This window comes from Podarcis pityusensis (genome assembly GCF_964106645.2).
Source record: "Podarcis pityusensis genome assembly, chromosome: 5".
Taxonomy (NCBI): Eukaryota; Metazoa; Chordata; class Lepidosauria; order Squamata; family Lacertidae; genus Podarcis; species Podarcis pityusensis.
The window spans coordinates 39,497,176-39,524,927 of NC_138032.1; the positions used below are offsets into that span (position 1 = coordinate 39,497,176).

Consider the following 27,752-nt stretch of genomic DNA (forward strand, 5'->3'; position numbering starts at 1 on the left):
GGCGTGAAGGCCAAATCTTTATGTAGCACTGAAAGGTTTGGGTCAGTTTGGTTTACAATGAAGCCAAGACCAGACATCACATCCTCTGATGTGAAAGACTTGTCCTTAATCACTGGTGGGTTGGTCAGAAGCCTGACTGTTTTGACTTAGGGCTCATCCACACTTCTGATTACCATATACCCTGATGTTTACCACTGAATCGGAGCATCAGTCCCGTGGATGGATGTTTGCTCTGATTCAGTGGTAGAGAGTGGGTTTCCCCAGGGAAAGTGGAAGGGCTCAGTCCCGTGCCTAGAAAGCAGAAAACTCTCAGACCCATAATTTCTAGATGTGGGGCAGTGAAGAATGGATGAGCCCTTAGTGTTGAGCAACTGGCTTGAAGTGATACCACCTGAAGACCGTTTTGCTAGTCTCAACCAACTCCAGGTACTTATTTCAGAAGCTGCCTGGCCAGAGAGGTGAGCAGCTGGCTTGGAGTTAAGATGCTTGACCTGCTACCCCTGGATAAATCATCTAGTGAGTACCTTGAGCCATGATGGCCACAGGAGCTTATGAGTAGCAAATAGGCTTTTGTAACACCTGCTCCTGGTTCCTTGTTCCTGCTGTGGTGGAGATGAGCAGAGAGCAGGATTGACAGATGGAACAGCTCTAGACTAAGCAGCTTCCTCCCATGGACACAAACATCTGGCTTCAAGGTGGCTTCTGTGGGGAATTTTGTGATGCTGTTCTCCAACCAAAGAAAATTTACAAAAATGCATATACTAGGGGCAACTGCATTAAAATGGATATAGTATTGCAAATAACATACAAAAATACATTATGGCTTGCGAAAATATGCGCTTTGGTCAAAACTGCATACAAAGATGTGTTTACTTTGCACTAAAATGCTGTAGAATTCTCATGAGGATTTAAAAAAAAATAAAATTCTCAAATTGCTACAGAAATGTGGAGAACTGAAGTTATGAATGGAAAAATGACAAAAAGAGAACCAAAAATGACAAATCCCGCCACTCCTAATGAGAACATTTAGGCCAAAAGGGAGAACATTTCACTGAGTTCTTGTGTTACATAGATTGCATTTGAGACTGTGTTGACATGAATTTAAATTAGACTTGTTTTATATTTTGATCTAGGCTATGTTTTGTTACTGGACGGATACTTCGTGTTGAGTTTCTCTTACTAATTTGTTTAGTAAATTTGGGCTGCCCTCAAGCAGCTAATTATAAATAAAAAAAGCTTCCCGGAAGCTCTTTTCAAATTCATTTTGCAGTTTTCTTCCATCTTCTGCGACATCCTGGCCCTGTAGGGGAAATATAATAGAACATTAGCTTTGATATGTGTGTGACTTGTTGCTTAATTTATTTAGATTTTACCATTGCTCTTCAAAATGTCTACAGCAGGTGGAAACATTTAAATATTTCTGTTGTCCTAGCCATTTCAGGTTATCGTGGCAGTTTATCTACAAGTACAATGAGATTATCACAATGAGATAGTGGGATTTCAATGACAGCTGTCTAGCTTCTGCTTCAAGAGACCTCCCTCTCCACAAGTAATATATTGAGATCTTGACATAGTTTTTCAGCTATCCAAGCATTCAAGGAAGGGAGCTAGGTGGGTTTTCTTAGGGACGCCTGAGGATTGCTTAGATGGTTTAGCACTGAGTGACTGTGGTCATTATGAGAGTTATTTGTTTGAGTACTTGAAAGGGAGAGGGACAGAGACAGAGAGAAATTGAGTCACACTGAATCATATTTTACTTTTTCCTCACTCTTATTATTTTGGGGGTTTTAATTTCAATGTATAACAGAAACCTAACTTGACCTCCTCACTCGCATGTGTTTATCATTCACAGGCAACAAACTAAAGGGAAGGGAAAGACTGATGCTTACTTGATGAAACTTCAGAAAATTGCTGAACATCAGACGCAGATCACCAATGAAATCCCCCACTGTTTCGTAGTGGTTTAAATGCAGCTTCTCTTTAATCCTCTTGAGCCACATGGGGTTATTTGGATAGTTATCATCACATGTTTGGATCTGTTAAATCAGCACCACCAGAAAGCAATATTAGTATAAGTACTGGAAATATTTCTACAATCTCAGCAATAGTGCTCCAGGTTTGTGTTATTTTACTCTTGCCCTCATGACTTACTGTGACTGGTTCATCAGCAAAAACAGCACCTTCAGGCTCACACCAGATCTTTAGGAGCAAGAACTCACATGTCTATAAAACAAAAGAAACCAATGTTCAAGGGCCTCAAATGAAATCAGGAGCCCATGCCGATAGACATAAATTGCTGCCCATCCAGCAAATAGTAGCAGCCACACAGTATAGCAGACCAAGTACTCAAGCTGTTTAATAACCAAGACCAATGAAGAACTGGAGGGAGAAACTGGAAAATGAAGCTTTGTGAAGCTCTTTAAAGCTGCCACAGCACTGCTTTTAAACATGCCAGGGGTTCCTCCCACATTTGGGTCACAAATTTTGGGTGTCACAAGGAGAGCTGTCTTGGTGGTAAAAATATTGGGAAATTTATGACAGAGGTGGCTGGCCTTGCTAAAAGGAGAATTTTTATTTAGAATTTTAAAGCAATTGATGTTACATCCCTAATTTTACTACTTTGCTTATCATTAAATTGAAATAGGAAAAGGTTTTACGTTACCCACATTTTTTGGCTTGGCACCCATTTTCCACCTTAAAACCTGGTCTTCTTTGAAGTTACCTTTCCATTTGCAAAAGGTGCATTTCCAAAACCTATAAAAATGCAGTACAAAGCATGATGGTAGTGTTAGATGCAATTTGCAGACAATACTGCCACGGTAGAAATTTATTTATTCATTTCTGAAGGTTTGCCATAACCATGACTTTCTTAAACTAACATTCCTTAGAAAATTGCTTAGCACCAGAACTAACACGATGACAAGGCTAATCATAATAGTCATTTTTATTAAACACTATCTTGAACTGGAACAAAAAGAAGTAGTGGTATAACATATCACTTGGCTATAACATATTACTGAAAACTATTCTATTATAGTTTAGCTTCAACAGGACTAATATGCATTAAACAGGAGAGATGAAATATCATTACAAGATTTTATAAACAGTGTAGTTTTGCTTTTATAGACTTGTACCTTATTTAATGTGAGAAAAATAGTGAAATTGATTTGCAATACAAAGTGCACTATTGTCTATATTAATACAAAAGTTCACAGCTGAGCTAGCCTACATCTTGCTAGCCTACAGTTTAGCAAGTTATTGCTGGGCTTTACAGAGTGATGTTGTCAACACCTGACTTTCTTGACTATTTCGCCTTACTCTAGAACTCAGAGTAGGAAAGCAAATACCTTTTCACAGCCAATTCTTCTGGAACATGGCAAGAAAGATGAAATGATTTATTGCATAAACTGCAGCATATATCAGACCCGCCTTCCATACACACTTCACATATGCCATCTGTTGGCTAAAGTAAAAAAAAGAAGAAGTTTGTTGAAACGGTAGAGTGAGAGGGGGTTTTTTATCTGTGATGTTGTGTGTACACCACCTTGTGAGCACAATGGGTCCTGAATGGTGGTTTTAAAAGACTTTAACAAAGGATTCTCAGTTGGCAGGCATATCATAAAATATCTTCAACAACCACATATACACCTGTGTGCAGTAACAACTTAAAACTAACTTGGTTTGTTTTTGCTACAACAGATAACTTGTAGAAGTTATCTTTGGTTTATGTAGAGGTCATTGAAGGTATCCAATTAATACGTCAATATCCACTTGGTATCTTCCTGTTTTCTCAAGTCTGGCAAAACAGAAATGTAGGAAGCTGGCAAACAGGTAATATTTCTTGGACCCTGAAAGCATCACATCTTGCTGTGCTAGGTGTGTAGACAAAGGTGTCCTTTTAAAATTACTCACCACGGACGGACTGCCAGTAGTAGCACTATACAGTCATGGCTAACATTTCAGCTTCCAAGTAAAGAACATTTTTGAATGTCTTCATTTTATATTTTCTCCCTTTATGCATTGCACACATGAAGAAGAGCTTGTTTCTTCAGGCTGCTTTGCCTGTTTTCTTGATCAACCTTCCCCTTCCCACATCCATATTTTTATACTACTACTACAGGCTTGTCTAGAAGTTTTTTATGTGCGCTGAAGGAGTGGGGGGGATAGAAAACTGAGCTGGTGAGGGCCTAAACAGATCCACTGGGAAACAAGGGGAAGCCGTCACCATGTTTAGGAGAAACTGGGATTTGTAGAAGAAGAAGAAGAAGAAAAGATATTTAAGGAACAAACACACAAACTCCCAAAAGCCCAATGAGGACTCAGCGTGCAGAGCAGCTGACCATGTTGAGCATCAGTTGGAAAAGAAAAATTGAAAAGAGGGAGGGATAGTGAAATGCCTTGTCTGAGAGCCTTATAGCAGCGGTAGGCAACATAGTGCTCTCCAATCATTGGGACTATAACTTCCATGACTCAAAACCATTGGCTATGTTGGTTGGGGCTGATGGGAGTTACGAGTCCAACATTTGGAGGCCACAGAAGGGCTGGAGGACCTCTGGCTTGCAAACCAGGCCTCTCCATTTGGCCTTCCAGCCCATTTTGGGGAAGCCACACTCACTTGCCCTACACCTGATGTCATACAGGTGGGGCTTCAAAGAAACAATTGGGAGATTAAAGTGGGCTTCCAATTTATCCTTTGCTGGAACAAGGCATGCTCCCAGCTGCCCACCAGCTGATTCGTGGTAGAATAACACCTTGTTCTAGGAGGATCAGGACAGGGCAGGCTTTGCTGCCACCCCAGCTGCCACTGCTTGAGGTGGAGAAGAAAGATAAAGGGGAAAAATTCTTCTCTTTGTTTGCCCCCACACACTGCCACCAGCAGCCATAGTGGGGGTGGGGAGGGATAAAGGGAAGCATGAAGTTATTCTTTTCCCTTTGCTCTCCCTGCTGCTGCCAGCGTGGCAAGTACATGAAAGAAGCTGCTTATTTCTTAAAATGCAGGCTTATTTCTCATGCTTCCCACAGCAGCAGGAGAAGCTTAGGAACCTCGCAACAGATTTTGACAGGTGGGTGGGATAATAATGACACCCTGCGATTGACAAGTGGGCAGCCCCACCTACCTGTCTGATTTGGCACTTGAAGATGCTACTGGAACTGTTCAAAAGGCAAGTCACTGCTCAGTTTAAAGCAGTAGTTTCAGTTTAAAGTTAATGAACCTGTGCTTGTGCTCGTGACACGGGCATAGCCCATTAAGGCTCCCAATCCGGCCTGTCAGCAAATTGCCAATGGAAGAAGAGATCTGTCTTTTCTTTCATTGACAGTTCACTGTGTTTCTGTACTGGGTGTTGAGAAAGGGATGGGTTGGCCGAGGGCGTACATGTGGCCAGCATGACTAAGCCGCTTCTGGTGAACCAGAGCAGTGCACGGAAATGCCGTTTACCTTCCCACCAGAGCGGTACCTATTTATCTACTTGCACTTGCATGTTTTCGAACTGCTAGGTTGGCAGGAGCAGGGACCAAGCAACGGGAGCTCACCCCGTTGCGGGGATTCGAACCTCTGACCTTCTGATCGGCAAATCCTAGGCTCTGTGGTTTAATCCACAGCGCCACCCGCATCCTTTTTTGAATTAGGGTTGAATTAGGGTATGAAAATTATATTGAACCAGATATAAAGAAGGAAAAGGTTTCATGGGATAGCAGATACTTTCCTTCAGCATTTCCTCACACAAATATATGATCAGATTCCAAGTAAGAGACAGAGAACAATATTGTTTAAAATATAGTATACATTTATATAGATAGTACATTAACCGACATGCATCCTATGAAATCTGAAGAAATCAATTAATAAATTGATTTTGGTGGTGGCTCTGCATCTGTAGAATGACCTTTCTACTAAGGTGAGTCTTACCACCTTATTATATTCATATGGATACCAGGTACAAACTCAGCATTTTTGTCAGGCTATTTATGAATCTTAGTACTGCTTTAATGTTTTTGTTGATTATGTTTTGTATCTCCTTATTCTGAAGTAAATATTAATTTTTTTGGAGATGATCAAGACAGAAATGTCTTGATGCATAAATGGACAAATACAATGTGTAGATGCCCATTTAGATAGGTGCATTGTCTACAATCAATCTAGTAAAAGTGTTCACATTTTGTTTACCTTATTTTTCCCTGGGGTAGTTCGTGCTGGCTCAGGTAGCATGCCATCCTGAAATAAACATCACATTTATTAGTTTTGCTCTGAAGCACAAACAGAATCCCCAAACATAATCTGAATTAGATGGTGGAAATGAGACATATTACTGACACCTCACTATTTATATTTGTTTAAAATCCAGTAGGAAAATATTTCATTCTGCTGGAACACTCTGCTACTAACCTTAAATTTGCCATGTTTGAGCAAACGAACATCAAAGATAGGCTCCCATGTGAAAAGCTGAATTACTTCCATTTTGGTCTGAAGAGATACAGGGGTTTCTTACCCCACCACAGATAATAAATTCAGCGTTACTAATGTATTCTGCATGAAATGGATTGTTATTGAGTTTCATGAATGGGCACAGCTGTTGCAAAGCATCACAGTGCTCATTTGGCACACCTGTTGTCTTGTAGATTATGATTTTTATGCTTGCAGTATTTTGTGTTTTAGTATGCTGAAAGTCACCTTGAGAAAGATAACTTTGAAAGGTGGCCTATAAGTAATGAAATATATAACAATCCTAGCTCTAATTGAATTATCGTGGTCTGTTCTTTTTGCATTTAATTTCCCACTGACCTCACTGCCTACAATCCCTACCACTGAGAATTCTGTTCCTACTCTACCCTGCAACCGAAGATTGAACTTCATGTATCTAACGATGGGACCTCCAATCTAGAAAAGCTGATACTATAATCAATTTGTGCCATCAGATTTGTTTGTTATTTTTATAATAAATATCACATAGACTTTATTGTAATCATAAAACTTCCATAGATCATTCCATAGATCCGTGGAATACAGATCTTGCCTTTAGCTGGCACAATCCTTATGTCTGCTCAGTTCTACATTGTGTTAGGCCAGGAGTCGCCAACCTTTCTGAATCAGTGGGTACATTGCAAATTTTGCGACAATGCTGGGGGCACAAAATAGTTGCCATTGTGGGTGGGGTGGAATGGGATAAAACAAAATAAGAAAGATAGCTATCCCCAGCAACCTGATGGAATACCATAGGAAGTCAGCTATGTCCCACTGGTTCTGACTGTGAAGATCACAGAATTTTTTTTTACACAAATATGGATGCTGTTGCTGTCTAATAGCAACAGAGAGCATTCCGCAGCAACAGGAAATGTATACAAGGTAGTCACACCACACTCAAATTATTTCACTGAAATTGCTTTGAAGGTATCTGCATGTTTTGTCCCATAACTGATTTTCTAGAAGAGCTGGAGCCTTACTGTTCAAAAAACGAAAAGTCAACACTCAGCAGTGTCTGTTCAGGGAAACCAGTGGTGGCCTTTGCAGGCAACCTATCACCTGTCTGTGGGCAGCTCTTGTCTTAGGACATTCTAGAATCTAGACAATGGCTTTTTCATAAAACAATTTGTGCTGCTATTCACTTACAATACAGGATATTGTCCTTGTAACAGGAACGATATGTGTGGATAAATATATGGAAAGCCATGGTGGCATCATTTGAAATTCCTTTGTAATTACAAGTAAAGAACGAGGCATTAAAATTATAGCCAATAGAAGTGAACTGCATACCTTTATTAATGTTTCTAAAGGAGCCCCCAGATAGCGGATACTTCTTCTCCAGTTTGTACCTCCAATTTCTCCTTCAATCAGAAATTCTTGTGGTGTGAACCATGTTCCCTTAAAATTCTTGATACATTTCTGTGTAGCTCCTGTAACAGAGAAGTCACACCAGTGCTGCAAGCTTGTCCCATTCAGCAAAGTTCAATAGAGGGAGAAAGAAATTGCCACCAGCAGCTCCTTTTCCAATATTTACATTGGAAAAAATCAATACTAGAAATGTATTTCAGCACGGGACCTGCTCAGGGCCAACACCAGACTACAGGGAAGCGGGGTCTCTGCTCCTGTCCCAGTCCTTCTCTTTGTGGAAACAGCAACACTATCCTCTTCCAGTCCCAGTGTGGTGTAGTGGTTAAGAGCGGTGGACTCAATCTGGTGAACCGGGTTCGCTTCCCCCCTCCTCCACATGCAGCTGCTGGGTGACCTTGGGCTAGTCACACTTCTCTGAAGTCTCTCAGCCTCACTCACCTCACAGAGTGTTTGTTGTGGGGGAGGAAGGGAAAGGAGAATGTTAGCCGCTTTGAGACTCCTTAGGGTAGTGATAAAGCAGGATATCAAATCCAAACTCCTCTTCTTCTTCTTTCCCTCTTGCTACCCCCATCCCTCCTGCTTCCTTCCCTGTCCCCTGAAGTAGCATAAGTGGTGGTGGATTATCTATCATCTGCTCCACACCTGAGATCTGAGAAAGGGCCAATGGTGGCTACAAATACTTTAAAAGATTTTCTAGCTGTAGAAAATCTACTATAACAGTGCAGCCATTTTCTCAGACACCTCGCACAGAGCACTCCTCTGAGCAGTGAGGTGAGTGTCTAGCAAGTCACTGTAGATGGGGACAACCTTGGCTGTAAGCAGTGTGCACATACCACTACCTGAGCATGGAGGTGAGTATTTGGGCAAAAGGCTGGTCTGGTCAGAGGCCCTGGAGTCTTTGGCCAGTGCCCAACATGGCTGACCACAAGCACTGGGCCTGATAATACCACCAGTAAAAAATGGCATTAATTACATGAAGTGTAAAATATGTTTCTCTTCCAATGTTCATTTGGTATAATTATAATTTAAGTGGGGGGCAAATTTTCTCCGCCCAATAAGAATGATCCTGAAAACTGTAGCACCAAATGGTTATATACATTGAGTTGTCTTTTTTCTTTTTTAAAATATGGAGAAATTGCCAATTATTTTCAATTCACAATTTATGGGTTGGTGTAACTGCAGTGCATTAATGCAGTCTAACTTTGGCCCTCCAGATGTTATTGAAGTACAACTTCCATCAGCCCCAGCAAGCATGATCAGGGCTAACAGCACCCAGAGGGCCAATGTTTTCCCACACATAGTCTAATACACAAATGATATGCTGCACCAATTAAAGTGGAAGAATACAATACAATACTGTTTTGTGATAATTTTTTTAAGTTGAAAAAATCATTTAAGCATGCATTTCTGAACTGTAATTTGAAGGATTTAAAAGTACTGAAAATCCCATTGTGATATAGATAGAATTACTCCAAGTTACCCAGGATTCAGTGGGAAATAAAAAACCAGTTTCCTACAAGACTATTTAAGTGTTCCCAAACATACAATTACACCCACATACTGCCACATGGATGCATCTTTCTCCCAACATACTCATGGGCACAAACACAAAGATTTTAACTTCTTATTGCTATAAAATTCTCTTAAAATATGTAATTACACATACAATTAAACTGTTTCGAAACAATGTTTACCTGCTGCCAATTTTTCCTTATATAAAACACCTTTAGTTTTTCCACAAGTAACAATCACTGTTGAGCCCTGGACAATCGGCTTGTCATTTTTAATATTTTGTATCCCTTTTCCTAGAGGAAATCAAAAAATTGATGTCAAATGCTGCAATTTCCATATTTTGGGTTTCCAGAAAATGACAGTAGTCTTACCAAGTTACAGATCCTGCTGATAAGATGTGGCATGAAGTAGCATTTCATATCACCTGAAAATATATTGGGACACAATTCTAAACCAAAGATACTGTCAGGTATGTTGGCAGGCAAGGGAGTTTCCCCTCCCTCCAGTAGCTTCTGATAAAAAGTAATGAGCCTCTGGCAGGTTTATAGTCCGTTTTATTTATAACGACATATTAGAGCAGCATCAAACCACCCTCCCCATGGATGGCAGTTGCTCACTCTGAATCCACTCCTCTTCTGCAGCAAGAAGCACACTACCTGCGCTTCCGTTGTTCCTGGACCCTTTTAGTCCTCCGAGTTTGGGGGGGATGGACTTCCCCACCACTAGATTGAAGAATCTCCTAAATGCTCCCTCCCTCCTGGTTGCCTAGCTACTATCTCAAAGCTGTCCAGCTCTTCCCCCTACTGTGCAGCCTCTGAATCTTCTGGTCTCTCTGCTTCTGGGAACATGGAAGGCGGGCAGGGCGAATCCTCCCCCTCCTCCTCTGTTAGAGGCTGCTCTGTCTGACTGCATTCCCCCATCTTCGGAGTCAGACCAGTCTCTGGCATCATATTCAGACCAGCCCCCAACAGATACAATGGCTGGAAAGCTAGAGGATATGGTGGAAGCTCCACATTGCCAGCATAACTCAAATTATGACTCCGCCATGGAGATATACTGGCACATCTGCGCAGATGCCCTGGTGCAACTCTATGTGTGCCAACTCTTAAGAGAACTGGGAACTGAGAAGTCAGGTTGCAGAATATAACCACAATGTGAAGCAAGTTCCTTGAACTCACATAGGGTCAAGGGGTCAGGTTTCAAGACATAGCAAGACTAGAGCTCCATAGTCATCATAACAGGATTCTGTAACTATTGGTAATGGCTAACATTGCATGCATGCAGTTAAAACAACAACAAAAACAGGGAACTGGGTAATGGAGGCAGGCATTTAAAAAGAAGTGGGCAAAATGGCAGTTAGGAACCAGGGTGCAGGTAAAGGACATATGGACAACGTCCACGCTCAGTTTGTAGGGTGTATGCCAAAGCTACTTTTGGAGAACTGTGGAAGGGGTTAGTTTGGAGAACCTATGAGGAATCTATACCATTGCACCTTCTTTACCTTTCGGAGTACCACCCATTTTCAAACAGGTGTTAGTTGGTCCTGGAGACATTTTTGCCATGCTTTCTGTCGCACCAGCAACTTTCAGTCCTGAAGAAAAAGAAGAAACCATTTAGTAGGGAATTGTTATCCCCTTTTCACTCATTTTAAAAAGAGGAACCAAGGACTCAACTATACAGCTGCAAATAAAACGTTTTAAGTGTGTTGTAAAGCACATTGTACAAATGTGACATTAGATGGTGATGGTGAGCTATGGCAAATTCAACATATTTTTTCCAAAAAAATTTTTTTAAAAAAAATCAGTTTCATATTTTTAATATGTGGCTAGATTCCACCCAGGGATGCGGGTGGCGCTATGGGTAAAACCTCAGCGCATAGGACTTGCTGATCGCATGGTCGGCGGTTCGAATCCCCACAGCGGGGTGAGCTCCCGTCGTTCGGTCCCAGCTCCTGCCCACCTAGCAGTTCGAAAGCGCAATTAAGTGCAAGTAGATAAATAGGTACCACTTTCTAGCGGGAAGGTAAACGGCGTTCCGTGTGCTGCTCTGGTGCCGGTTCGCCGGAGCAGCTTCGTCAGCTGGCCACGTGACCCGGAAGTGTCTGCGGACAGCGCTGGCTCCCGGCCTCTAGAGTGAGATGAGCGCACAACCCTAGAGTCTGTCAAGACTGGCCCGTACGGGCAGGGGTACCTTTACCTTTACCTAGATTCCACCCAAATGCCATGGAATGCCTTCATAGTGCTAGGCCAGCAGTGCAGTTGTGTATTACGCATTTAAAAATAGTGTTTTTTAATGACAAAAACAATGAAAGGAAACACAATACAGGGAACAACAGGAAAAGCGAAATCTGGAAAAACCCATACATTGCTTCATAAAGTTCATACATACTACATATAAGCATCCCATACTAAAAGCATCAGTCAGTGTCAAGTTTCACCAAGTAGTACAAAGTCACTGGGTTTTCAATACCTTTCAATACTCTTAACTGGTATGTTCGCTTCTCAGATATGACTATATTCCAAATGTTATTATACCAAAAAGAAATATTAAGGTCTTTCAAGGCTTCCCACAACTGTGTGATAGACAGCCTAGCTGCAACTAGCAGAAAGATTAGCAAAATGTTTGGTTTTACGTTCATCTTAAATGTCCTAAAAATAGTTACAATTGAGGTGTAATTTGTATTGGATCCTGATTAATACTACTGATTTCCTAATATATGTCAGACTAAAATTTTTTGACAATCAGGCATTCCCATCAAAGTTTGAAATATGTTACCGAGTGACCACAGCTCAGCCAAAACGCTACAGCTAGACAAAGGGTAATATATGATAGCTAGCAAACTGGAGCCTTGTACCACCTATGGGAGACTCTGGTGTGGTATTCTGCACTATGCAGGCAGCAATAGACCCTGCTGGTTTTAATGGTTCACACGCTTTTCTGTTTTATATCATTTATTTCACATCCTATGTCTGCCTCCCAGATAGTTTTCGGGCTTCTTAATGGGCTGGATGAAATTTCTGACAATTCTCCACAAATCTCTTATATCAATACTTTACCTTCAGATCCTTGGTTTAACAGAACAGTTTCAAATCTGGTAAGGGATCTGGTGCCTAGATACCCTAATTTAGCAGGATCTAACTCAACTGATGTAAGTGAAGCCATCCCATACATACCCAAATCTCCTGTGTCCAGTCTTAGTTGATCCTGGGAAACTGGATTACCATTTTTATTTTAAAAATTGCATTATCTAAAGTATCCTTTTTCCTCCCAAGACAATAATACCTTCCACAAATTTAACATATTCTCGTCTAATTTTATCCAATGCTTATATACCGTCATTGCCATGAAACATGAATATCAAAACTGAAAAGCCTCTTCATATAAAATTATGTTCAGAAGTGCCCACCCTGCTCCATCTATTTTTATGCAATACCTTGATAGCTAGTTGAGGCTTCTCCCTCTGAAAAATATTTTTTTTTAGAAGGTTCTGCCATTTCTTGATCAAACTTGGGTGTAAAGGGAAAACCTGAAACAAAAAAGAAAATTTTTGAACAACCTTCTCACTTAGTTCTTATGGGTCAGCAAATTCTGCCTAAAATGAGAAGACTAGTCACAATACCTCCTGAGAAAATGGCTGTACTGTACTTGGCTTAGGGAAAGGTGGAATATGGAACTCCTTCCCATAAGGAAAATGGTGTTTTCAATTTCCAAAGATGGATTAGGTATCAGTTGAAAATGCAGTCAGCAATTGGCAGCTGATTATGCCAACTCTGTTTCCATTTGCCAGCATTTTGAGACTAGTGGGCCTCAGTAAGGGCCCCTCCAGGCAGATGTTTTATTGTGGGTCTATTCTGCAACACATTCTTGACACAATAATAGTCCATTAACGGTGGATTTATTCTGCTTTAGCTTGCTGTGTTTTGTTTCCTTAATGCTACCACGTTATTGCTGTCCAAAGGTGCTATAGCGCAACAAAAGCATCACAAAAATATAGCAGAACATTTGTGACATAAAAAGTTATAGAACTTCAGAAGGAAGTTACAGGCTATGCACTGACTTAAAATAAAACAGTGCAACTGCCTCCAGCTTCAGCAAGCGCAAACAATGCTGACAGCAGGAACACATATGACTGTCCCAATAGCCCTATTAGCACAAATCATCAGGAATGCGCAATAAAAAGGCTACCTGGAGGGTCTCTAATTTTCATCCATCTCAGGTAGGTCTTGTAGGTGGAAAGTTTGGGGAGTTCTGCCTTATATTATAGTATTTTTCTCTTCCCACAGTCTATGCCTCAGAAACATTTAGAGACCCATGTAAAATTCACCTTTCGGTGCAGAGAATTCAGAATTGTTCTTCTTTGTCTGGAGTATGTTCTTGCTCCCAGGTCCTGTGGCAAAGCTATTTGTATTTTTTTTTTTTTTTAAAGCAATTTATTGGGTTTTACAATAAGAGTAAACATAATAGACAATATAACATTTGTCTTAACATAGTTTCACATTTTCTTTGGACTTCCTCACATCTCCCGCTCCCACTTTCATCGTTATAACATTTTGTCAGCAATTTATCATCTTATTTAAATTCTTATGTCCCTTCTATATTTCATAATCTTATAATTCTCAGAAGGAGCGAAATTTTCACAGTCTTACTTATTTTCTTAAAAACTTCTAAATTTAGTGGTGCTCAGTTGTTTTAGTCTAGCATCTTATTTAGCATTCACTCAAATTACAATGCTTTTGTAAATAGTTCTTAAATTTCTTCCAATCCTCCTCAATCCTCTCTTCTCCCAGGTCACGAATTCTGCCGGTCATTTCAGCCAGTTCCATGTAGTCTATCAGTTGCATCTGCCATTCTTCCAGTGTGGGTAGATCTTGAGTTTTCCAGTGTTTTGCGAGAAGTATCCTTGCTGCTGTTGTTGCATACATAAAAAATGTCTGGTCCTTCTTTGCCACCCCTTGGCCGACAATACCCAAAAGGAAGGCCTCTGGTTTCTTAGTGAAGGTATATTTAAATACCTTTTTCAATTCATTATAAATCATTTCCCAGAACGCCTTCACTTTAGGGCAAGTCCACCAGAGGTGGAAGAACGTTCCCTCACACTCTTTACATTTCCAACACTTATTATCAGACAGGTGGTAAATTTTGGCAAGTTTGACTGGGGTCATATACCATCTATAAATCATTTTCATTACATTTTCTTTCAGAGCGTTACATGCAGTAAATTTCAATCCATTACTCCACAACCTCTCCCAGTCCTCAAACATGATATTATGCCCAATGTCCTGTGCCCACCTTATCATAGCCGATTTAACCGTTTCATCTTGTGTATTCCATTTCAACAGCAAGTTATACATCCTTGAAAGTACCTTAATCTTTGGTTCTAACAATTCTGTTTCTAGTTTCGATTTCTCCACCTGGAACCCTAGTTTCTTATCATTTTTAAAAACTTCTTTAATCTGAGCGTAATGTAGCCAATCTCGCACTTTGTCTTTCATTTTCTCCAAACTCTGCAATTTCCAATTGTCTCCATCCTTTTCTAGTATTTCCCAATATTTTGGCCATTTAGCCTCCATATTGGGTCTTTTTCGGGCCTTAGCTTCCAGAGGTGAAAGCCACCTTGGTGTTTTATTTTCCAGCAAGTCTTTATATTTTGTCCAGACATTAAACAGTGATTTTCTGACAATATGGTTCTTAAAGGCCTTATTTGCTTTAACCTTGTCATACCATAAATATGCATGCCATCCAAAAGCGTTGTTAAACCCTTCCAAATCCAACACATCAGTGTCTTCAAGAAGTAGCCAGTCTTTTAGCCAGCAGAACGCTGCGGCTTCATAATACAACTTTAAGTCTGGCAGGGCAAAGCCCCCTCTTTGTTTTGCATCGGTTAATATCTTAAACTTAATTCTGGGCTTTTTGCCCTGCCAGACAAACTTAGAAATGTCTCTCTGCCACTTCTGAAAGCACTCCGTTTTGTCCAAAACCTGAAGTGTTTGAAATAAAAACAACATCCTTGGCAATACGTTCATCTTGATAGCAGCAATTCGGCCTAACAAAGAAAGTTTCAATTTTGACCAACTATCTAAGTCTCTCTTAATTTCTGTCCAGCATTTTTCATAATTATCCTTAAATAGACTTAGATTTTTTACTGTTATGTTTACCCCTAGGTATTTTACTTTTTTAACCACATTGAGTTCCGTCTCATTCTGAAACCGTTCTGACTCTGTATCAGTCAAATTTTTCCCCAAAACCTTAGTTTTCTGTTTATTTAGTTTAAATCCAGCCACCCGACCAAAATCATTAATCAGTTGTAATACTCTTTTCGTACTGGGCTCTGGCTTCTGCAAGGTCAAGACCAGGTCATCTGCGAAAGCTTTTAATTTATATTGTTTCTGACCGACCTGAATTCCTTCCACCAACCGATCCCCTCTAATCATGTTCAATAGCACTTCCAGAACCGAAATGAATAACAAAGGGGAAATAGGGCAACCTTGTCGTGTCCCTTTTTCAATTTTGAACTCTTCTGTAACCACATTATTAACTATCAATTTAGCTTTCTGTTCTGAATATATCGCCTCAATCCCATTCTCAAAACCCCGTCCCACTCCCATCTCTTTTAAATTTCCCATCATAAATTTCCAGGAGATATTGTCAAAGGCCTTCTCCGCGTCTATAAAAATTAAAACTGCTTTTGTATTTATATCTGTTTGCAAAAGTTCCAAGATGTCAATAATGTTCCTTGTATTAGCAAACAGATGTCTACCTGGGAGAAAGCCAGCCTGGTCCTTGTGAATTACTTCATTTAAAACTTTTTTAAATCTATTTGCCAAAATGTCTGCAAATATTTTATAATCCACATTTAAAAGAGAGATGGGGCGGTAGTTCTTAAGTTGTGTCTTTTCAGCTTCCGACTTTGGTATTAATGTGATGAACGCTTCCTTCCACGACTCCGGTGCCCTCTTCCCCTCCATAATTTCATTGCTGACCTCCATCAAGGGTTGTATCAAATAGTCTTTTAATGTCTTATAGTACTTGGAGGTCAGCCCATCTGGTCCTGGAGATTTGCCGAGTTGCATGTTCTGGATGGCTTGTTCAATCTCCTGTCGTGTTATTTTAGAATTCAGGATTGTCCTATTTTCTTGTGACAATTTAGATAGTCCGTTTTTTGCCAAAAATTGTTTAATCTCAACATCGTCTTGCGGCCCTTGGGTGTATAATTTTTTGAAATATCTCTGGAAACACTTTCTGATGTCCACTGGATTCTGAATGTTTTTTCCATCAACCTCTAAGTTTGTAACAGTATTTAATCTTTGTCTTCTCTTCAACTGCCAAGCTAGCAGTTTTCCACATTTATTCGCCGACTCAAACGTTTTTTGTTTCATTAATTTAACCTTCCATTCAATTTCCTGATTTATCAATTTAGAATATTGTGTTTGATAAAGTTTAATTTCTCTCAGAGTCGGCTGTGACTTCGGATTCACTCTTAATTTCTTCTCTAATTCTTTTATTTTATCCAAGATCTTATCTTTTTTCTCATTTTGTGTTCTTTTCTTTACTGCATTCTGTTGTATCAAGAATCCCCTCATTACAGCTTTACTTGCGTCCCAGATTATTCTTTTTTCCACCATATTATTCATATTTATCTCAAAATAGTCCTTCAAAACTTTTTGGGCCTTCTTGGTAATTTCCTGATCTCTGAACAAATTGTCATTCATCTTCCATCTAAAGGATCCAGTTGGTAATAGTGTCATATCCATCTTTACTGCATTATGGTCGGAACAGGTCTTTGGGCAGATTTCCACTTTTCTGACCTTAGGTGCCAGGCCTCTAGAAATCCATATTTGGTCGATTCTTGTCCAGGTCAGTTGGGCTTCAGAAAAGAATGTTCCCTCTCTTCCTAGTGGGTTCTTTGTCCTCCAAATGTCAATCAAATCCATATTGTCAGTCATTTCAAAAAAGGTTTTAGGTAGTCTGCCGTCTTTTGTAACATTTTGACTTTGTGACTTGTCCATGTTAGTTGATACGACCCCATTCATATCTCCCATCATTATGATGTTGTTGTAATCCAGATAGTCCAGCATTGTCTCCTGCAGCTTCTTGTAAAATTCCGATTTCCCTTCATTAGGTGCATAGATTCCTAATATCAACAATTTCTCTCCTTGATATTGTATCTCAATAGCCAAAATTCTTCCATGTTCATCTTTAAATAGGAATTTAGGTGACAGGCTCTCTTTTGCATATATCACCACGCCTCTCTTCTTAACTTTGTCCGACGATACAAATTCCTGACCCAATCTTTTATTTATTAACACTTTTCTGTGGAGCCTCGTCACATGTGTTTCTTGTAAACAGATAATGTCCAATTGTTCTTTTTTTAATATGTGAAATATTTTCTTCCTTTTTTCCGGAATGTTACAACCATTAATATTCCAACTCAGCAGTTGCAGAGACATCCTGGATCAATCTGGTTATTTCTCCAGGGGTGGTATCTTCTCTAAATCTTCAGGTTCCCCAGGTGCTGGTGTTGATGCTGGCGTTGCCCCAGGCCCAGAAGGTAGTTCAATTCCTTTTTGAAGATCCTCTCCGTATGTAGCCAAAAATTTGTCTCTCTCTTCCAATGTTCTAACTTTGGCCTTTCTCCCTCTAAAGGTAAAAGATATTCCTTGGGGAAATTCCCACCTGAATGGAATTGCGTTGCTCCTTAATAGTTTAGCAAGTTCAGAATAGGCGGCTCTAAGATCCAGCAGTTGTCTTGGGATATCTTTATAAATTTCGATTCTTCTATCCAAAACCTCCAGTGACTTTCCGAAGTGTAGGCCCAAAATCTTATCCCTTTCCTCCTTTGATCTCAATGTTATCAAACAGTCTCTGGGCCTCTCCTTCTTTATGAATCTTCCAAGTCTGAAAGCTGACACAATTTTAAAGTCCTTTTCTTCCAAATTCCAGAACTTGGAGAATTCTTTGGTCAAAAACTCAGTTAGATTTCCTTCTTCTGCCTCTTGTACTGATCTAATCCTCAAATTATTCTCACGATTTCGCAGTTCTATCATAGAAAGATAAATCTGATGTTCCCCAACTTGTTTAGTGAGTGGTCTTACCTCTTGCTCTAAATTTTCCAATTTTTGTCTAGTGTCCTCAGCCAATTTCCGATTTTCTGCTGAGGCCTCCGTTAACTGTCCAATTGCTTGTGTATTCTGTACCACTTGTATGGTTAATTTATTTAGACATTCTGTATTTTTGTCAATCTTTGCTGATTGCACATCTACTTTCTTGTCCAAAGCTTCCAATTTTTCAAAAATTTTGTCTAGAACAGAAACAGATACTCCTGAGGCCATATCTTCCAATTGTAACTGCTCTGCTTCACCCTCTCCCTCTTTTGCCTGTGACAAAGCAACTTCTTCAACTTCTACTTCTGAGGGCAAAGTAGGTACAGATGATCTACGTGTCTGCGAGGCTGAGGTTAGAGTTGTTAAAGTTGTTTGTCTAACTCTCCCTCTTTTTCTTGTGCCACTCATTCCAACGTTATCTGTCAGTCAAGGTCACACTGAGTTATTCCCATGGGAATGGAAAGGCCCAGAGCAAGCAAACAACAAGGGAATCGAAAGTAAATGTACATGTAAAGTCACTGTTTTAATCCAATCCTCTAGAGGGAGCTTAAAATGTCTTTCAGAGTCTAATTTAATGTCCAAGAACCTTCAGATACAAATTTTTAGCAGAGTTTATAAATGGTCACTTTGTTACAGACAGTGCTTATTTATCTCCAAAAAGAATGTTTCAAATTTAAAAGGTCTCAATACCCTCAGATTGTTGCAAGTTCCAATATACAGTATCCAAATCTGCAGTACTGACAGCTCAATCTCTTAATGCTCAGGCAGCTCCTGACTCTGGGTTTCACCTTCTAATTTGTAATCCAATAAAAGGAGGAAAGTCAAGTGCAAGTAATAATCCCAAATCTTTAGCTTAAAGTCTTTACTTTAAATTGCAAGTTCAATAGATGCTTAGATCTGTAAAGTTTAGAATCTCTTTCTTTCAGCCTCCACTCCTCCAGCTGATTGCTTTTTTCAAGTTCAATGGCTGCGGAAGACAGACTTCCTGTTTCCACGTCTCTCCGCTTTCAGCCAAGTTCAAGCCAATTTAGATTTTTCCTTTAAAGTCACTAATTTCAAGTGATTCAGTCTTTTACTCACGAATAAGTTGCTTTTCGTCCGGATCCGTAATTTGACAGGAAAAGGGATCAGCGCTCACCGGCAGCAGCAGCGCGGCTTCGCTCCACAGACTGTGAAGCAGCTCTCAGCGCCGCAACCCCCCTCCACGCTCCGGAGCCCCTTACGGGGTTCCTTTAGCGCTTGGAGGGTCGCTCAAGGCGCCCACCGAGCCTCAAGACCCCAGGCTCTTGCTGCCTGGGGTTTTCCGAAAAGGGTCTCCGCTTCGCCGTAGCGGACGACCCGTTGTCTGCGGATCCTCCTCTCCCGTTCAGAAGAGGACCGCCATTGCCGTTCGCGCCGCCCCCGGAAGTGCAAAAGTATCCTTTTTCCTCCCAAGACAATAATACCTTCCACAAATTTAACATATTCTCGTCTAATTTTATCCAATGCTTATATACCGTCATTGCCATGAAACATGAATATCAAAACTGAAAAGCCTCTTCATATAAAATTATGTTCAGAAGTGCCCACCCTGCTCCATCTATTTTTATGCAATACCTTGATAGCTAGTTGAGGCTTCTCCCTCTGAAAAATATTTTTTTTTAGAAGGTTCTGCCATTTCTTGATCAAACTTGGGTGTAAAGGGAAAACCTGAAACAAAAAAGAAAATTTTTGAACAACCTTCTCACTTAGTTCTTATGGGTCAGCAAATTCTGCCTAAAATGAGAAGACTAGTCACAATACCTCCTGAGAAAATGGCTGTACTGTACTTGGCTTAGGGAAAGGTGGAATATGGAACTCCTTCCCATAAGGAAAATGGTGTTTTCAATTTCCAAAGATGGATTAGGTATCAGTTGAAAATGCAGTCAGCAATTGGCAGCTGATTATGCCAACTCTGTTTCCATTTGCCAGCATTTTGAGACTAGTGGGCCTCAGTAAGGGCCCCTCCAGGCAGATGTTTTATTGTGGGTCTATTCTGCAACACATTCTTGACACAATAATAGTCCATTAATGGTGGATTTATTCTGCTTTAGCTTGCTGTGTTTTGTTTCCTTAATGCTACCACGTTATTGCTGTCCAAAGGTGCTATAGCGCAACAAAAGCATCACAAAAATATAGCAGAACATTTGTGACATAAAAAGTTATAGAACTTCAGAAGGAAGTTACAGGCTATGCACTGACTTAAAATAAAACAGTGCAACTGCCTCCAGCTTCAGCAAGCGCAAACAATGCTGACAGCAGGAACACATATGACTGTCCCAATAGCCCTATTAGCACAAATCATCAGGAATGCGCAATAAAAAGGCTACCTGGAGGGTCTCTAATTTTCATCCATCTCAGGTAGGTCTTGTAGGTGGAAAGTTTGGGGAGTTCTGCCTTATATTATAGTATTTTTCTCTTCCCACAGTCTATGCCTCAGAAACATTTAGAGACCCATGTAAAATTCACCTTTCGGTGCAGAGAATTCAGAATTGTTCTTCTTTGTCTGGAGTATGTTCTTGCTCCCAGGTCCTGTGGCAAAGCTATTTGTAGCATGCTGGAGAACTGAAAAGAAAGCGGGTGAAGAAAACAAGGGCATTAGCACCTTACTATTAAATTAAATGGATAAAATGTGTTGTGAACATCTAATTCAGGGGTCAGCAACATGGCACGGCACCTGGGAAGGCTTCCAGTGGCGCCCTGGGGAAAGGTCCTCTGACTTTGAGCTTTCATTGCTCTTGTTTTAAGTAAGTTTCTAGTCCTCCTAAAAAAAAAAGTTATGCAACAAAATGTGCAGGTGCTTTCTAAGCAAACAAGACTGGTGGGGCTACCTTGTATATTTTTCATGATACTATGGACAGCAACAGCATCAGTATATGTAAAATCAATAATCATAATCAGTACCAGCAGGACACAGCTGACTTCCCATTGTAAACAGGTCCAGCCTGCCAATGAGGTAAGGTGAGGCAAATGCATCAGGTGGTATATCCAGCCTCCACTCCTGCCCTCTGCTTCCTCCTCCTCCTCACCTGCCCATTGTGACACCCTCACCCACCACCTCCATGCCTGCTCTCCGCTGCCCACTCCTCTCCTCTACGGCCTTCTGCTTGGGGTGGGTGTGTGGCATATAGGGGAGGAGCAGGTGACAAGAGTTCTGACAAAGAGTAAGGGCTAGTGACATTTCCTGTTTTGCCCAAAGCTGCAAAATGCTCCGAGCCAGTCCTGATTTTAAGCATGAGATTATTGGGGGTGGTTGTCTCTCTAACTGTGTGTTATGCCAGTGTTTTTCAACCTTTTTTGGGCAAAGGCACACTTGTTTCATGAAAAAAATCACGAGGCACACCACCACTGTGTGCGGAGAGGGAGATGTCAGAGCCTCGCTGCTCTCTATGGGGAATCGGATGAGAGCGGACCGCCTGTCCGCTCTCATCCGATCCCATCCGATCTGATCCCCACCCAGGATGGATGGGAAATAGGGTGGACACAGTCCGGCGCCCGCCTAGCGGGCGAAAATTTGACTTTTTTTTTTTAATCTTTCAAATTTTTCAATTTTTCCCACGGCACACCAGGCAACATCTCGCGGCACACTAGTGTGCCGTGGAACAGTGGTTGAAAAACACTGTGTTATGCCATGTTCCTCTTGACAGCCATTTTGTGCTATGCCACCCTCCCCCATGGCAGCCATTTTGGGACCAGTGCCCCTAGCACTCTCATAATTGAAAATGTATCCAGTAGTTGACAAAGATTCGAGATCGCTGATCTAATCATTTATGGTTGATAAGAAACTGCAGCTGATGCAAAACGCTTAGTACAGTGGTACCTCGGGTTAGATACACCTCAGGTTACATATGCTTTAGGTTACAGACTCCGCTAACCCAGAAATAGTGCTTCAGGTTAAGAACTTTGCTTCGGGATGAGAACAGAAATTGTGCTCTGGCGGCGCGGTGGCAGCAGGAGGCCCCATTAGCTAAAGTAGTGCTTCAGGTTAAGAACAGTTTCAGGTTAAGTACAGACCTCCAGAACGAATTAAGTACTTAACCTGAGGTACCACTGTACAGCATCCTTCCATGTATACACATCACAGAGGCTGGATGGCCATCTGTCTTGGATGCTTTAGTTGAGATTCCTGAATTGCAGGGCATTGGACGAAGTGATCCTTGGGATCCCTTCCACCTCTAAGATTCTATATCAACAGTGCTGGAGGAACATCACTGATTGCCTATTTGCTACTGAACTGTGTTTGAGGTGATGATGTTGACATGTAAGGCTCTGAACAGATTAGGACCACTGGCGGAGGAAGAGGAGTGTGGGGGGAGCACCCCACCCCTGGCAGCGCAATCCCAGTGTGGTGCCATTGTGGCCCCGCCCCCACAGGCGGCACACCACACCCCCTGGATGCACGCCAGCCCCGCCCCGGCCTGCTCTCCGCCCCCCCCCCCCCGGTGCTGGAGCATGAAGCTCCGCCACTGTTTAGGACAAAGCCTCCTTTCACATATTCCAGCCCATTCACTGTCAAAGTTGGATGCCCCTCGAGTAAGGAGGATATTCTAGACATGCCATATCAAGCAGACATACGTCTTATGATGACTAGGATACAGCACCATATTCTGACACAGTCAAATAACCTTACCTTACCTTAGAGACAAAATGAGCACTTATGGGGAAAGCTGGTAAAAACCTACAATTTAAATAGGCATTCCTGGGCGCTGATCCTTAGTAATGGTATTACTTAACTTTAAATATTCTGGTTTATGTTTTCTTGTTGTTTTAGTGTACTGGTTTTATTTTGTAAACCACCATATTATTTTTCACTGTAAAAAGCAGACAATAAGTACTTTCAAATAAACAGAATAAGAATAAATTCGCCAGCAGATGGCAGGCAGAGGGCTGAGACAAAGGGAATGCATGGTTGGGAATATTCCGTGGCTCAAACACTCACTACTACACCATTTCTCAATAAAATCTGATGATTTTTCTTTCCTTTTGACTATTTATCTTTTATGTTTGCCAGGTAGATTTAGCACAGCCAACAAGATAACTTACCATTTTCTAGGCTTTCGTATATTGGTTTTAAATTCTGATATGCTTCCAGGTTCTCTGGGCAGAAAATCTCCTTTACTGCTGACACATTATTTGTCATGCTTTCAAGTACATTGTATACCACTCTTTGAAGAGCATTTGCATTTGACGATACCTGCTCAGAACAAATCTAGAAAAAACAACAACAACACAAGCATTTTTTAAACTCATATATAGGAAGTATCCCATTTCCCCGCCATATCCAAGATGGTAAACCTAGCATAAACAAAGAAATCAAATTTAATTCAAATTCCAAGGCCCAGCACAGCTAAAACCCCTCTCCTATATTTTGTATTACAGTAATGGCAAAGAATGCTTCAAGGCATGTGACCTCTTGTTTTTCAGAAACAAGCCACAACCTGCTGCTGTTAAGGAGTGCATCTTCTTCACTTTTTCGCTGGGTCATATCCCACACTAACTTTCAAGGTTCCTCCTCCTGTGCAATGGTTGCTGTTGTATCCCAACCCCTCCTAAAGGCTCTCAGGATGGAGAGGGGAAGTTATGCTGGGAGAGGACCACTGGCGTAGGTTCACTCTGTGGACACTATGACTGAATGGAGTTTGAGCCCAGATCTTGGCATCCAAGTCTAACACACTGTTCACTACACTTGGTTGTCTCTCATGCTATGTTCCTCCTGCTACCCTGAAAACCTTTCCGGTTATGAATTACGTATAACATCTCCCTATGCCACAGCTGCAACCATTTGCCCTGTGCCATATGGGTAAGGTAAAGGTAAAGGGACCCCTGACCATTAGGTCCAGTCGTGGCCGACTCTAGGGTTGTGGAGCTCATCTCGCTTTATTGACCGAGGGAGCTGGCGTACAGTTTCCGGGTCATGTGACCAGCATGACTAAGCCACTTCTGGTGACCCAGAGCAGCGCACGGAAACGCCGTTTACCTTCCTGCCGAAGCGGTACCTATTACTCTACTTGCATTTGCGTGCTTTCGAACTGCTAGGTTGGCAGGGGCAGGGACCGAGCAATGGGAGCTCAACCCGTTGCAGGGATTCGAACCACCGACCTTCTGATTGGCAAGTCCTAGGCTCTGTGGTTTACCCCACAGTGCCACCCGTGCCCCTGCCATATGTAGGTACTTCAACATTAAAAGCAGCACATGGGAGAAGGATGCTGCAACTTTCCACCTCTTGTTTCCTACCTTCCCTTCAGCCATTTTCCTCCCCTATTGGCTGGCTTCAAGTATTAGGAAAAGGAAAAAGTAACCGATTCCAAGGAGCTAAAAAACAGGCAGTGAGAGTTCAACACTCCCTTTCTTATACATTGCTGATGGTTAAATTAAGACGTCTCCCACCCCTTGCTTTATATACTAGCTGGGCGGACATGTGAACAATGGTCCTATAATGTCAGGTTTTGCTCCAGGAAAAGCTCAGACAGATGTGGGGAATCTTTGGCTCTTCAGATGTTGCTGAACTAGAATTCCCATCACCCCTGGCCATTGACCATGCTTGCTAGGGCTGATGGGAGTTGCAGTCCATCAACTTCTGGGAAGCCAAAGATTCTCCAATCCTGGCTTAGATGAACTCTGAAACCCCAGACGCAACTTAAAAAAATAAATTCAATGTCTATAATAGTCACCTTAAACTGCTCTTCGGATATTATTTTCTTGTCTCGCAGGATAAAGAAAAAGGGAAATGAGTCTTTGATAGCAGCAGAAATCTGCATTCTATTGGCTCGGAACCATTCCAAAATTTCACCCGAAGTACCTAGAGCAGACATGCTACAAACAAAGCAAGATGTATCAGATACCTTCAAAAACTCGATGAAAACAAGAGAAGTGATGGCTATTTGAAGAAAAAGTTCTAGCATTACCGTCGCAACCAAAATCTAGAATTTCATGGAATTAAAATAGGCAGATCCCATTTCTGAAAGGGGAAAGCTATATTTAAAGTGTCCATGGCAGGTGGCCATCCAGCCTCTGCTCAAAAACCCCCAAGGAAGGAGAAGGCCCTTGGAATAGAGCTGAAGAGAATATTTTCTTCTCCAACCCCTGATGAGGAGGGAAAACATACTATGGGAAGCAACAAGAAAGCAGCATTACAGTGAGAAACCAATGCTAATCTAGCTCCAACGGTCTACTCAATCCTACACGCCTCTACTCAGAAGTAAGCCCAACTGAGTTCTATGGGGCTTACTCCCAGGTAAGCGTGTATAGGATTGCAGCCTTAGCACCCCAAGACCCCCTGAGGAAACGCATCAGTCCGATCCTGCTGCAGGCGACCTGTTTCTTGGGCGTCCCTCCCTCATCCCCCTTCGCTTGCCGAAACTCAGGCAGCGCTTCGAGTCTCCTCGATCTCTTGAAGGAGCGCAGGATTTCTTTGCTGCGACGCCAAGCCCGTTGGAGGCTCCTTCTTCCTTGCGGAGATCAACCGCTCGCGACACTTACCTTTCTGCTTTTCCTTCGCAAAGTGAAGGCTGCACGAACAGGCACCAGGTTAAATAGAAGGATCGACCTTGAAATTTCGCCAGGTGAAAAAAAAAAGTGAGGGCGAGAGGGAAATGAAAGTCAAAACATTCCTTCTTCAGTACGTCGGACCTCCCACTGGGTCCATGACTGGCTGTTGGGAGACGGATTTGGGTGGAACCTCTAAATTGGCCAATTTCTGGGAAGAAAAGCAGAATCGAAAGTTTTAAAAAACCAGGAAATCAAAACTTACCTCTCCCTGTGAATCATGTTAGAAACTGTGCATAATGTATTGCTTTTTAAAATAATTACCCTTGTCACAATCTCTTCCTTTGGAGACCCCACCCTTTCTCTCACACACAGATTGTGACTACTGCCTGAGTCCTGGTATGACCTAAGAGTTTCCCTCTTGTTCCTATCAGTGCCTGTATAAACAGATTTTGAGATTATGTTTTTGTGGGTCTTCAATGACTGTGTGTCTGCGGTGTGAATGTAAAGGGATGGTTGCACAGAGTCAAGGATTTGAACAGGAATGTACATGTTGCTGAAAGGCCGAGGAGAGCCACTCTGTGTGCCTGGTTCATTTGTCAGAAAACGGTTTCCTGATGCAAAATCTCTCTGCTTGGAATGTGAAAGCCGCAAATCCCATCTTGCTTCAAATCCAGACGCTTGCTTCAAATCTCATAAATGAATGTTTATCTGCAACGAACATTGTATGCTGGAATTATTTCCCTTGTCTGAAAGAAAATGTGGCTGAGTCAGAGCTTTCCAATACAAATGTTTGCTGCTGGCAATTCAGACTGCCAGCGTGCCATCAATGGGCACAGACAGTTTTTAGCATCTCCAAGACCTGAGGGATCTGGTGGTGTGATCAGAATGTTGGATGGCTAGTGGGGTGGAGTCAGGTTGAAACCCCGACTCAGACATGAAGGCAATCTTGGGCCAGTCTCTTTTATCTTGACCTAACCTACCTCACAGGGTTGTTGTATGGATAAAATAAATGGTGGAGAGCCTGGTATGCTACCCTTTGCTCCTTGGAGGAAGGGTGCAATTGAAATGAAACTCATGAGCTTTCATTCTTTCTGAGCACTGTTCACCTCCACCCCTACTTTATTTGTGACTCTTGCTAATCAAAGTTAAACTGAAGCCATCCATGCTCCTAAATTCACATTGGAATCTCACTTTGGCTACAGCTGGGTACTCAAAGTAAATATAGAAGGATACCCATATAAGTTACTAATAGTCACACAGAACACCTAAAGCTGAGTAGAAGTAGGAAGTAGAAAAATAGCAGCACAATTCTACAGCCTGATCTGAGGTTAGAGATTTATCAAGCCTCAGACATGTTTTTTTCCTTCTAATAGGACCTTTCTGTTTATATGCTCTACAGTTCTTTACTTTGAGCTTGAAATACTTCTTTAAATAGCCATGTCATTTATTGCTTTCATTGACTTTTTTGTGTTCTGATACTTCTTGCTTTGTTTATAGCATGTCTGCTCCAGGTACTTCAGATGAAAATTTTCAGTGGTTCAGAGGCTATAAAGTACAGATTTCTTTGACAATCAAAGATACTTTCCCTTTTCTCTATCTCCTGCGAGACAAGAAAAGAATCTCCGAAAAAGATTTTAAGCTGATTATTATAGGCATTGAATTTATTTTTTAAAAACCCCACCTGGACATGTGAAGTCCATCTAAAGTAAGAGTGTGAAATCTTTGTCCCTGCAACCAGAATGGTTTTCTGGGTTATAGGTGGAGCACAGCATGAGAGGCAGTGCAGTATGGTGAACAGGGTGCCA

The 27,752-nt window shown here is 41.4% G+C and overlaps 1 protein-coding gene across 1 annotated transcript; it reads right to left on the reverse strand.

The window, feature by feature from the left end:
- Window positions 1-852: 852 nt before the first annotated feature.
- LOC308477358 (nuclear body protein SP140-like protein) lies at window positions 853-27,662 on the reverse strand. The gene is made up of 15 exons (XM_081005868.1): window positions 27,629-27,662; window positions 25,939-26,155; window positions 25,131-25,272; window positions 23,503-23,668; window positions 20,929-21,024; window positions 20,038-20,130; window positions 10,842-10,931; window positions 9,523-9,633; window positions 7,751-7,890; window positions 6,167-6,214; window positions 3,348-3,463; window positions 2,667-2,754; window positions 2,152-2,223; window positions 1,890-2,036; window positions 853-1,300 (listed from the first exon to the last, which is right to left on the reverse strand). The coding sequence occupies exons 1-15, from the start codon at window positions 27,645-27,647 to the stop codon at window positions 1,217-1,219; spliced, it is 1,629 nt and encodes a 542-aa protein (XP_080861994.1). The 5' UTR covers window positions 27,648-27,662; the 3' UTR covers window positions 853-1,216.
- Window positions 27,663-27,752: the final 90 nt, after the last annotated feature.

What these genes read in the sequence shown, in the direction of transcription:
- LOC308477358 (XM_081005868.1), bottom strand. An exon ending in TATCCGAAGAGCAGTTTAAG is followed by an intron (nt 23,669 to 25,130) that starts GTGACTATTATA and finishes TGTTTTTTCTAG; the next exon opens with ATTTGTTCTGAGCAGGTATC. An exon ending in GAAGAATTGGCTGTGAAAAG is followed by an intron (nt 2,755 to 3,347) that starts GTATTTGCTTTC and finishes GCATTTTTATAG; the next exon opens with GTTTTGGAAATGCACCTTTT.